Raw genomic sequence first — 13,226 nt, forward strand, 5'->3', positions numbered from 1 at the left:
AAATATCTGTGAGCACCCCCTCCATTGACTGATATCTGCTCAAATCAACCAATTTACTCGATTGGGCAGGATGGAAAATATCAGTTCAATCGTAAAGGAAAGGACTACTGTTCAAATGATTTCAGTCGACAAAGAATTGAGGTTTGGTTTCGGAGCATGGAGGCACAGCATCGTTCAGACTGATTAGGGAAAGAGAATAGCATAGGATTTCACTTGTAGTGTGTGAGACACTACTCTAGTCTCTTTCGATCAACCATAAAAGTCAACTGCTTAATTGGTCGATGGAAAATCGAGTAATGAATGGACACCTTAATGTATCATAACATACTATAAAAGATGTGACACTGAACAACTGACACACTGACACTTGGGGTGACAGAACAATGACACACTGACACTTGGGGTGACAGAACAATGACACATTGACACTTGGGGTGACAGAACAATGACACATTGACACCTGGGGTGACAGAACAATGACACACTGATACCTGGAGTGACAGAACAATGACACACTGACACTTGGGATGACAGAACAATGACACACTGACACCTGGGGTGACAGAACAATGACACACTGACACCTGGGGTGACAGAACAATGACACACTGACAGCTGGGGTGACAGAACAATGACACACTGACACCTGAAGTGACAGAGCAATGACACACTGACACTTGGGGTGACAGAGCAATGACACATTGACACTTGTGGTGACAGAACAATGACACACTGACACTTGGGGTGACAGAACAATGACACACTGACAGCTGGGGTGACAGAACAATGACACACTGACACCTGAAGTGACAGAGCAATGACACACTGACACTTGGGGTGACAGAGCAATGACACATTGACACTTGCAGTGACAGAACAATGACACACTGACACTTGGGGTGACAGAACAATGACACACTGACACCTGATGTGACAGAGCAATGACACACTGATAACTGGAGTGACAGAACAATGACACACTGACGTGACAGAGCAATGACACACTGACACCTGGGGTGACAGAACAATGACACACTGACAGCTGGGGTGACAGAACAATGACACACTGACACCTGAAGTGACAGAGCAATGACACACTGACACTTGGGGTGACAGAGCAATGACACATTGACACTTGTGGTGACAGAACAATGACACACTGACACTTGGGGTGACAGAACAATGACACACTGACAGCTGGGGTGACAGAACAATGACACACTGACACCTGAAGTGACAGAGCAATGACACACTGACACTTGGGGTGACAGAGCAATGACACATTGACACTTGCAGTGACAGAACAATGACACACTGACACTTGGGGTGACAGAACAATGACACACTGACACCTGATGTGACAGAGCAATGACACACTGATAACTGGAGTGACAGAACAATGACACACTGACGTGACAGAGCAATGACACACTGACATTTGAGGTGACAGAGCAATGACACACTGACACTTGGGGTGACAGAGCAAGGACACACTGACACTTGGGGTGACAGAGCAAGGACACACTGACACTTGGGGTGACAGAGCAAGGACACACTGACACTTGGGGTGACAGAACAATGACACACTGACACTTGGGGTGACAGAGCAATGACACACTGACACTTGGGGTGACAGAACAATGACACACTGACACCTGGGGTGACAGAACAATGACACATTGACACTTGGGGTGACAGAGCAATGACACACTGACACTTGGGGTGACAGAACAATGACACACTGACACCTGGGGTGACAGAACAATGACACACTGACACTTGGGGTGACAGAACAACGACACACTGATACCTGGAGTGACAGAACAACGACACACTGACACCTGAGGTGACAGAACAATGACACGCTGACACCTGGGGTGACAGAACAATGACACACTGACACTTGGGGTGACAGAACAATGACACACTGACACCTGGGGTGACAGAACAATGACACACTGACACTTGGGGTGACAGAACAATGACACACTGACACTTGGGGTGACAGAACAATGACACACTGATACCTGGAGTGACAGAACAATGACACACTGACACTTGGGGTGACAGAACAATTACACATTGACACCTGGGGTGACAGAACAATGACACATTGACACCTGGGGTGACAGAACAATTACACATTGACACTTGGGGTGACAGAACAATTACACATTGACACTTGGGGTGACAGAACAATAACACGCTGACACTTGGGGTGACAGAACAATGACACACTGACACCTGGGGTGACAGAACAATGACACACTGACACTTGGGGTGACAGAACAATGACACACTGACACTTGGGGTGACAGAACAATGACACACTGATACCTGGAGTGACAGAACAATGGCACACTGACACCTGATGTGAAAGAGCAATGACACACTGATAACTGGAGTGACAGAACAATGACACACTGACACTTGGGGTGACAGAGCAATGACACATTGACACCTGGGGTGACAGAACAATGACACATTGACACCTGGGGTGACAGAACAATGACACATTGACACCTGGGGTGACAGAACAATTACACACTGACACCTGGGGTGACAGAACAATGACACACTGACACTTGGGGTGACAGAACAATGACACACTGACACTTGGGGTGACAGAACAATAACACGCTGACACTTGGGGTGACAGAACTATGACACACTGACACTTGGGGTGACAGAACAATGACACACTGACACTTGGGGTGACAGAACAATGACACACTGATACCTGGAGTGACAGAACAATGGCACACTGACACCTGATGTGACAGAGCAATGACACACTGATAACTGGAGTGACAGAACAATGACACACTGACACTTGGGGTGACAGAGCAATGACACATTGACACCTGGGGTGACAGAACAATGACACATTGACACCTGGGGTGACAGAACAATTACACGTTTGACACTTGGGGTGACAGAACAATGACACATTGACACCTGGGGTGACAGAACAATTACACATTGACACTTGGGGTGACAGAACAATTACACATTGACACTTGGGGTGACAGAACAATGACACGCTGACACTTGGGGTGACAGAACAATGACACACTGATACCTGGGGTGACAGAACAAGGACACATTGACACCTGGGGTGACAGAGCAATGACACATTGACACTTGGGGTGACAGAGCAATGACACACTGACACCTGGGGTGACAGAACAAGGACACATTGACACCTGGGGTGACAGAGCAATGACACACTGACACTTGGGGTGACAGAACTATGACACACTGACACTTGGGGTGACAGAACAATGACACGCTGACACTTGGGGTGACAGAACAATGACACACTGAAACCTGGGGTGACAGAACAATGACACATTGACACCTGGGGTGACAGAACAATGACACACTGACACTTGGGGTGACAGAGCAATGACACATTGACACTTGGGGTGACAGAACAATTACACATTGACACTTGGGGTGACAGAACAATGACACACTGACACTTGGGGTGACAGAGCAATGAGACATTGACACTTGGGGTGACAGAACAATGACACATTGACACCTGGGGTGACAGAACAATGACACGCTGACACCTGGGGTGACAGAACAATGACACATTGACACCTGGGGTGACAGAACAATGACACACTGACACTTGGGGTGACAGAGCAATGACACATTGACATTTGGGGTGACAGAGCAATGACACACTGACACTTGGGGTTGTAGAACACAAGAATTGCTTGTTTACATGTAATCTATAGCCATTGAGCTCTTACCTGGACAAAGAAGTAGAAAAATGCGAGCGGTATAATGACCACAGCAAACAGTGGGGTGCTGGAAACAATCACAATCATGGTTGACAGTGAAGTGAAAAATGACGCCAAAAACATCAGGATGGTGGGCGGGATAACTTCATCAATCACATAGATGTCTTTAGAAAACCGGTTAATGATCCGGCCAATGGGCGTGGTGTCGTAGAAGGATTGTGGTGTGTGCATCTTATTATCCAGGAGGGCTAAGTGGAGTTTCCGGGCAGCACCAATCCCGGCAATAGCCAGAGTGAAGGAGAAGCACATGACCAGCACGCCTGTACAGAGGAGAAAATGGCAGTCAGAACTCTGGGAACGCCTGGGGTCGTAGAACACAAACTTTTGCACTGACGTTGGATAGTAACGTTTGTTATTATTTTATCCACCTCCATATCTTTGTCTTTGCTACACATATCTACACCCCTTTTCAGGGGCATAGATATGCATAGTGTTTACTTACCGCCACCTTTCGCAATCGCCGCGCCGTTTTCCGTTAGCCTTCATCACAATCCCATCATTACATGATCGGTGAATGGGAAACAGATGTTCCCAAACCTGATCACAGTGCCTGTGATGAATAAAAGCCGGCGTCAGCGAGAGGTTGCAATCGCTACAGGGTCTTTGCTCCCGAGGGCCCACCTAGCCACAGACCAGCTCTTTATTGCTCTTATAGTGGTAATTATTGCTACTATTTGTGCTTTGCCTAGTGGTAATTATTAATAAACTGTACCTAAGCGTTGTTGTGATATCTCTCCTGACCGGCAGTTACCTTGCCCATAGGAAGTCTGCACAGCTGTCTTATGTTTCTGGATGACTGCAGTTACCCCTCCTATAGAAAGGATGGATGTTGCTGAGTGCAAAGTTACTCCACCAACAGGCCTCTGCGGTCCCCCTATACAAGAGGTAACTCTGTAGGTCAGGACTCTGCAGTCCCGCTATAGCAGCGGTAACTCTGTAGGTCAGGACTCTGCAGTTTCGCTATAGCAGAGGTAACTCTGTAGGTCAGGACTCTGCAGTCCCGCTATAGCAGAGGTAACTCTGTAGGTCAGGACTCTGTAGTCCCGCTTTGCAGAGGTAGCTCTGTAGGTCAGGACTCTGCAGTCCCGCTATAGCAGAGGTAACGCTGTAGGTCAGGACTCTGCAGTCCCGCTATAGCAGAGTTAACTCTGTAGGTCAGGACTCTGTAGTCCCGCTTTGCAGAGGTAGCTCTGTAGGTCAGGACTCTGCAGTCCCGCTATAGCAGAGGTAACGCTGCAGGTCAGGACTCTGCAGTCCCGCTATAGCAGAGGTAACTCTGTAGGTCAGGACTCTGCAGTCCCGTTATAGCAGAGGTAACTCTGTAGGTCAGGACTCTGCAGTCCCGTTATAGCAGAGGTAACTCTGTAGGTCTGGACTCTGCAGTCCCATTATAGCAGAGGTAACTCTGTAGGTCAGGACTCTGCAGTCCCGTTATAGCAGAGGTAGCTCTGTAGGTCAGGACTCTGCAGTCCCGCTATAGCAGAGGTAACGCTGCAGGTCAGGACTCTGCAGTCCCGCTATAGCAGAGGTAACTCTGTAGGTCAGGACTCTGCAGTCCCGTTATAGCAGAGGTAACTCTGTAGGTCAGGACTCTGCAGTCCCACTATAGCAGAGGTAACTCTGTAGGTCTGGACTCTGCAGTCCCATTATAGCAGAGGTAACTCTGTAGGTCAGGACTCTGCAGTCCCGTTATAGCAGAGGTAGCTCTGTAGGTCAGGACTCTGCAGTCCCGCTATAGCAGAGGTAACGCTGCAGGTCAGGACTCTGCAGTCCCGCTATAGCAGAGGTAACTCTGTAGGTCAGGACTCTGCAGTCCCGTTATAGCAGAGGTAACTCTGTAGGTCAGGACTCTGCAGTCCCACTATAGCAGAGGTAACTCTGTAGGTCTGGACTCTGCAGTCCCATTATAGCAGAGGTAACTCTGTAGGTCAGGACTCTGCAGTCCCGTTATAGCAGAGGTAGCTCTGTAGGTCAGGACTCTGCAGTCCCGCTATAGCAGAGGTAACTCTGTAGGTCAGGACTCTGCAGTCCCGCTATAGCAGAGGTAACTCTGTAGGTCAGGACTCTGCAGTCCCGCTATAGCAGAGGTAACTCTGCAGGTCAGGACTCTGCAGTCCCGCTATAGCAGAGGTAACTCTGGAGGTCAGGACTCTGCAGTCCCGCTATAGCAGAGGTAACTCTGTAGGTCAGGCCTCTGCAGTCCCGCTATAGCAGAGGTAACTCTGGAGGTCAGGACTCTGCAGTCCCGCTATAGCAGAGGTAACTCTGTAGGTCAGGACTCTGCAGTTCTGCTATAGCAGAGGTAACTCTGGAGGTCAGGATTCTGCAGTCCTGCTATAGCAGAGGTAACTCTGTAGGTCAGGCCTCTGCAGTCCCGCTATAGCAGAGGTAACTCTGGAGGTCAGGACTCTGCAGTGCCGCTATAGCAGAGGTAACTGTAGGTCAGGACTCTGCAGTCCCGCTATAGCAAAATCTGTCAAAGTAATCCTGCGCTCACATGTATCGCCTCCACTCCGTGGTAGTATTATACATAGAAAGAAAAGAAAACACAAAACATAGCATAATACTGTTTCAATAACCTATATCTATTTACACAGTCCACAATGTTTTGCATGCACTTATAAATCCACCCGCAGTCAGTATCATAGGCCCTCGCCGTGTGACACCATTTACCGCGCCACAGCCAAAAAACAAAAAACCCTGTGCAGTGAGCCCTCATTCAATCCTGGCAAACACTTGGTGAAGAAACGGGCTTCCGCGGTGATCAAACCACAGGCAGGGTCTTACAGGTCCTCACCGTCTGTTGTGGCCGCCCAGGCACAGGCAGCAGTAAAAGTATAGACCCACACGTTCAGATCACCTCCTCCTGTGTGTAGGTTCTTAACCACCACCACTTGCCTCTCACCTTTTTGGCTGCTGCCCAAGCATTGTGGACTGTGTAAATAGATATAGGTTATTGAAACAGTATTATGCTATGTTTTGTGTTTTCTTTTCTTTCTATGTATAATACTACCACGGAGTGGAGGAGATACATGTGAGCGCAGGATTACTTTGACAGATTTTGGATTACACACTATATGCTTGGTGACTGATTCTGCGACCCATGGACATGTAAAATGATGAACTGAGCTATTTATACCTTGTAAAATTTTGCATATATATCGTATATCTGGGTTTACCAGGAGTGAGTGAGCGCACTTTTTGTTTGTTGTCAGGACTCTGCAGTGCCGCTATAGCAGAGGTAACTCTGTAGGTCAGGACTCTGCAGTCCCGCTATAGCAGAGGTAACTCTGTAGGTCAGGACTCTGCAGTCCCGCTATAGCAGAGGTAACTCTGTAGGTCAGGACTCTGCAGTCCCATTATAGCAGAAGTAACTCTGTAGGTCAGGACTCTGCAGTCCCGCTATAGCAGAGGTAACTCTGTAGGTCAGGACTCTGCAGTCCCGCTATAGCACAGGTAACTCTGTAGGTCAGGACTCTGCAGTCCCGCAATAGCACAGGTAACTCTGTAGGTCAGGACTCTGCAGTCCCGCTATAGCAGAGGTAACTCTGGAGGTCAGGACTCTGCAGTCCCACTATAGCACAGGTAACTCTGTAGGTCAGGACTCTGCAGTCCCGCTATAGCAGAGGTAACTCTGCAGGTCAGGAATCTGCAGTCCCGCTATAGCACAGGTAACTCTGTAGGTCAGGACTCTGCAGTCCCGCTATAGCAGAGGTAACTCTGTAGGTCAGGACTCTGCAGTCCCATTATAGCAGAAATAACTCTGTAGGTCAGGATTCTGCAATTCTGCTATAGCAGAGGTAACTCTGTAGGTCAGGACTCTGCAGTCCCACTATAGCAGAGGTAACTCTGTAGGTCAGGACTCTGCAGTCCCGCTATAGCAGAGGTAACTCTGTAGGTCAGGATTCTGCAGTCCTGCTATAGCAGAAGTAACTCTGGAGGTCAGGACTCTGCAGTCCCGCTATAGCAGAGGTAACTCTGTAGGTCAGGACTCTGCAGTCCCGCTATAGCAGAGGTAACTCTGTAGGTCAGGACTCTGCAGTCCCACTATAGCAGAGGTAACTCTGTAGGTCAGGACTCTGCAGTCCCATTATAGCAGAGGTAACTCTGTAGGTCAGGACTCTGCAGTCCCGCTATAGCAGAGGTAGCTCTGTAGGTCAGGACTCTGCAGTCCCACTATAGCAGAGGTAACTCTGGAGGTCAGGACTCTGCAGTCCCACTATAGCAGAGGTAACTCTGGAGGTCAGGACTCTGCAGTCCCGCTATAGCAGAGGTAACTCTGTAGGTCAGGACTCTGCAGTTCCGTTATAGCAGAGGTAGATCTGTAGGTCAGGACTCTGCAGTCCCGCTATAGCAGAGGTAACTCTGTAGGTCAGGACTCTGCAGTCCCGCTATAGCAGAGGTAACTCTGGAGGTCAGGACTTTGCAGTCCCGCTATAGCAGAGGTAACTCTGGAGGTCAGGACTCTGCAGTCCCGCTATAGCAGAGGTAACTCTGTAGGTCAGGATTCTGCAGTCCCGCTATAGCAGAGGTAACTCTGCAGGTCAGGACTCTGCAGTCCCGCTATAGCAGAGGTAACTCTGGAGGTCAGGACTCTGCAGTCCCATTATAGCAGAGGTAACTCTGTAGGTCAGGACTCTGCAGTCCCGTTATAGCAGAGGTAGCTCTGTAGGTCAGGACTCTGCAGTCCTATAGCAGAGGTAACTCTGTAGGTCAGGACTCTGCAGTCCCGTTATAGCAGAGGTAACTCTGGAGGTCAGGACTCTGCAGTGCCATTATAGCAGAGGTAACTCTGTAGGTCAGGACTCTGCAGTCCCATTATAGCAGAAGTAACTCTGTAGGTCAGGATTCTGCAGTCCCGCTATAGCACAGGTAACTCTGTAGGTCAGGACTCTGCAGTCCCGCTATAGCACAGGTAACTCTGTAGGTCAGGACTCTGCAGTCCCGTTATAGCAGAGGTAACTCTGTAGGTCAGGACTCTGCAGTCCCGCTATAGCAGAGGTAACTCTGTAGGTCAGGACTCTGCAGTCCCACTATAGCAGAGGTAACTCTGTAGGTCAGGACTCTGCAGTCCCGCTATAGCACAGGTAACTCTGTAGGTCAGGACTCTGCAGTCCCGCTATAGCACAGGTAACTCTGTAGGTCAGGACTCTGCAGTCCTGCTATAGCAGAGTTAACTCTGTAGGTCAGGACTCTGTAGTCCCGCTATAGCACAGGTAACTCTGTAGGTCAGGACTCTGCAGTCCCGCTATAGCAGAGGTAACTCTGTAGGTCAGGACTCTGCAGTCCCGCTATAGCACAGGTAACTCTGTAGGTCAGGACTCTGCAGTCCCGCTATAGCACAGGTAACTCTGTAGGTCAGGACTCTGCAGTCCCGCTATAGCAGAGGTAACTCTGGAGGTCAGGACTCTGCAGTCCCGCTATAGCACAGGTAACTCTGTAGGTCAGGACTCTGCAGTCCCGCTATAGCAGAGGTAACTCTGCAGGTCAGGAATCTGCAGTCCCGCTATAGCACAGGTAACTCTGTAGGTCAGGACTCTGCAGTCCCGCTATAGCAGAGGTAACTCTGTAGGTCAGGACTCTGCAGTCCCATTATAGCAGAAATAACTCTGTAGGTCAGGATTCTGCAATTCTGCTATAGCAGAGGTAACTCTGTAGGTCAGGACTCTGCAGTCCCACTATAGCAGAGGTAACTCTGTAGGTCAGGACTCTGCAGTCCCGCTATAGCAGAGGTAACTCTGTAGGTCAGGATTCTGCAGTCCTGCTATAGCAGAAGTAACTCTGGAGGTCAGGACTCTGCAGTCCCGCTATAGCAGAGGTAACTCTGTAGGTCAGGACTCTGCAGTCCCGCTATAGCAGAGGTAACTCTGTAGGTCAGGACTCTGCAGTCCCACTATAGCAGAGGTAACTCTGTAGGTCAGGACTCTGCAGTCCCATTATAGCAGAGGTAACTCTGTAGGTCAGGACTCTGCAGTCCCGCTATAGCAGAGGTAGCTCTGTAGGTCAGGACTCTGCAGTCCCACTATAGCAGAGGTAACTCTGGAGGTAAGGACTCTGCAGTCCCGCTATAGCAGAGGTAACTCTGTAGGTCAGGACTCTGCAGTTCCGTTATAGCAGAGGTAGATCTGTAGGTCAGGACTCTGCAGTCCCGCTATAGCAGAGGTAACTCTGTAGGTCAGGACTCTGCAGTCCCGCTATAGCAGAGGTAACTCTGGAGGTCAGGACTCTGCAGTCCCGCTATAGCAGAGGTAACTCTGGAGGTCAGGACTCTGCAGTCCCGCTATAGCAGAGGTAACTCTGTAGGTCAGGACTCTGCAGTTCCGTTATAGCAGAGGTAGATCTGTAGGTCAGGACTCTGCAGTCCCGCTATAGCAGAGGTAACTCTGTAGGTCAGGACTCTGCAGTCCCGCTATAGCAGAGGTAACTCTGTAGGTCAGGACTCTGCAGTCCCACTATAGCAGAGGTAACTCTGTAGGTCAGGACTCTGCAGTCCCACTATAGCAGAGGTAACTCTGTAGGTCAGGACTCTGCAGTTCCGTTATAGCAGAGGTAACTCTGTAGGTCAGGACTCTGCAGTCTCACTATAGCAGAGGTAACTCTGTAGGTCAGGACTCTGCAGTCCCGCTATAGCACAGGTAGCTCTGTAGGTCAGGACTCTGCAGTCCCGTTATAGCAGAGGTAGCTCTGTAGGTCAGGACTCTGCAGTTACTCTGCAGGTCAAAGACCCTGCAGTGATTGCAACCTCTGCTTCCATTATCTCTGTGTTCCTTGTTACACCATTACCAGAAGTACCTTTCCAGCCTTCACAAAAAAAAAAAAATTACTTAAATTACATTCCTAATTTCATCATTTGTCTTACGGACGCATCACCTTGTAGTAGCCCCAGCGCTGCATACACCCCGAGCCGCATCTGTGTGTTCTGCTGTGTCCCATTGATCACAGGCTCGTTGGTCCAGTCGCTCAGCCACACATTGGCCCCAATGGCAGAGGCGTTCTGACAGCAGTACAGGAAGCAGATCACTATGGCAACCGGGATGCCAACCGCTTTAATATACTGCCAGAAGACTGCCATTTTTACCTGGAAGATGAAATGACACGGTTGTTAAAATTCCACAGTGGAACAGTTCAGCCAGTTGCCTGGCAGTCCTGCTGATCTTTCTGTATTTCCAGGATGAAGCAGGCACACCATCCGACATCAAATTATGGGGTGCTTGATGAAGTGGTATAGGCAGGTACCACAACAAGTAAGTGCCAAAGTCCAGATATCACCAGCACACTGCAACTTTAAAGCACACCTTTTATTGTGCCAGTCTCCACAATAATCCAACAATTGTTTCGGGGGCCACGCAGGGTCCCCCTTTATCAAGGCATGTGGTTACACCTGCTGATCTTTCTGTTCAGTAGGGTCTAAATCACACACCTGAAACAGCTTGTCAGATTTGTCATAGACATCTGATCTGCATGCTTGTTCAGGGTCTATGGCTTAGGTAGGTAAATATTTACCTCACCACTGTCCCGGGTGGGGGCGGGTTTATTGGTCGCAGCACTGGATTGCCGGGATAGAGGACGACGGGGGAAGCTGTCCTGGAAATCTGGTGATGTCACACCCTGAACAGCGGTGGGGTAAATATGTACCTACAGTGATCCAGCTGAAGGCGCAGTAGCGGCTCTTTGTTCAGGCTTAGGCGGAAATAGCTGAGCTCGATTGTATCCGCTCTACTGCACAGGCGTGAGTCCTTTGTGACTGCGCGGGAGAGCGGATACGATCGAGCTCGGCTATTTCCACCTAGGCCAGAACAAAGAGCCGCTACTACTCCTTCAGCTGGATCGCAGTAGGTAAATATTGCTGCCGCTTGTCAAGCTTTGTCGAGGAGCTGTCAGCGTTGGATTCCCCCAAGCTACAGAGGACGGGGAAGACTCATTGGACCCCCTCTTGAGGTAAGTATCCCCCCATGGGTTTTTTTAGTTACAGGTTTTACCAGTTGCCTGGCAGCCCTGCTGATCTATTTGACTGCAGAAGTGTCTGAATCACACCAGAAAGAAGCATGCAGCAAATTTGGTCAGATCTGACAATGTCAGAAACACCTGATCTGCTGCATGCTTGTTCAGGGCCTATGGCTGAAAGTATTAGAGGCAGAGGATCAGCAGGATAGCCAGGCAACTGGTATAGCTTAACAGGAAATAAACATGGCAGCATCCATATCCCTCTTGCTTTAGTTGTCCTTTAATGCAAATAGTATATTACTATGTAAGAAAGACATTTTTACATTCCTACTGTCATTGCTGAACTGGCAGATTTTCTTTCTTTTTTTTTTTTTTTTTTTTTGCTGCAGAACTTTAATTCAACAGCATAAAGTATTGTATAGTTGCAATGAGTTAGAATCACTGTGGATGATGATATAAAACGGCCACATGCAGGGGAACTCACATTAAACTCCAGTACATAAGGGAGCAAAACAGGAATATATAAGCCTTCTTAAAACAGAAGGTATTTGTATTATTCAGGTTGGAGTGAACATGAGGCGTCCGACGATCAAAGCTGGGACAAGGCCCTTCAGCACCCAAGGCTGAGACAGCAAAGTGCGCCCCTCCATCCCTCCCACCCCAGCCGTCACACACTGATTGCTATTACACTAAGAGGCGCCCCAGGGCCCCCAACCTCCCTAACACCTTAACCACTTGAGGACCTAGGGCTTTCTACCCCTTAAGGACCGGCCACTTTTTTTCCATTCAGACCACTGCAGCTTTCACGGTTTATTGCTCGCTCATACAACCTACCACCTAAATGAATTTTGGCTCCTTTTCTTGTCACTAATAAAGCTTTCTTTTGGGGCTATTTGATTGCTCCTGCGATTTTTACTTTTTATTATATTCATCAAAAAAGACATGAATTTTGGCAAAAAAATGATTTTTTTAACTTTCTGTGCTGACATTTTTCAAATAAAGTAAAATTTCTGTATACATGCAGCGCGAAAAATGTGGACAAACATGTTTTTGATTAAAAAAAACCCATTCAGTGTATATTTATTGGTTTGGGTAAAAGTTATAGCGTTTACAAACTATGGTGCAAAAAGTGAATTTTCTCATTTTCAAGCATCTATGACTTTTCTGACCCCCTGTCATGTTTCATGAGGGGCTAGAATTCCAGGATAGTATAAATACCCCCCAAATTACCCCATTTTGGAAAGAAGACATCCCAAAGTATTCACTGAGAGGCATAGTGAGTTCATAGAAGATATTATTTTTTGTCACAAGTAAGCGGAAAATGACACTTTGTGAGAAAAAAAAAAAAAGTTTCCATTTCTTCTAACTTGCGACAAAAAAAAAAATGAAATCTGCCACGGACTCACCATGCCCCTCTCTGAATACCTTGAAGGGTCTACTTTCCAAAATGGGGTCATTTGTGGGGTG

General features: G+C 48.4%; 1 protein-coding gene across 2 annotated transcripts in view; it reads right to left on the reverse strand.

The window, feature by feature from the left end:
* The window catches only part of ABCC3 (ATP binding cassette subfamily C member 3), a 143,660-nt gene that overhangs the window by 18,433 nt on the left and 112,001 nt on the right, over positions 1-13,226 (reverse strand). For both annotated transcript variants that reach the window (XM_068263109.1, XM_068263108.1), the window contains exons 22-23: positions 10,686-10,893; positions 3,765-4,075 (exon numbers count right to left, since the gene is read on the reverse strand). In XM_068263109.1, the coding sequence (XP_068119210.1) occupies positions 3,765-4,075; positions 10,686-10,893 (519 nt within the window). The remainder of the gene's footprint in view (positions 1-3,764; positions 4,076-10,685; positions 10,894-13,226) is intronic.

The sequence above is a fragment of the Hyperolius riggenbachi genome, chromosome 12, assembly GCF_040937935.1.
Source record: "Hyperolius riggenbachi isolate aHypRig1 chromosome 12, aHypRig1.pri, whole genome shotgun sequence".
NCBI lineage: Eukaryota > Metazoa > Chordata > Amphibia > Anura > Hyperoliidae > Hyperolius > Hyperolius riggenbachi.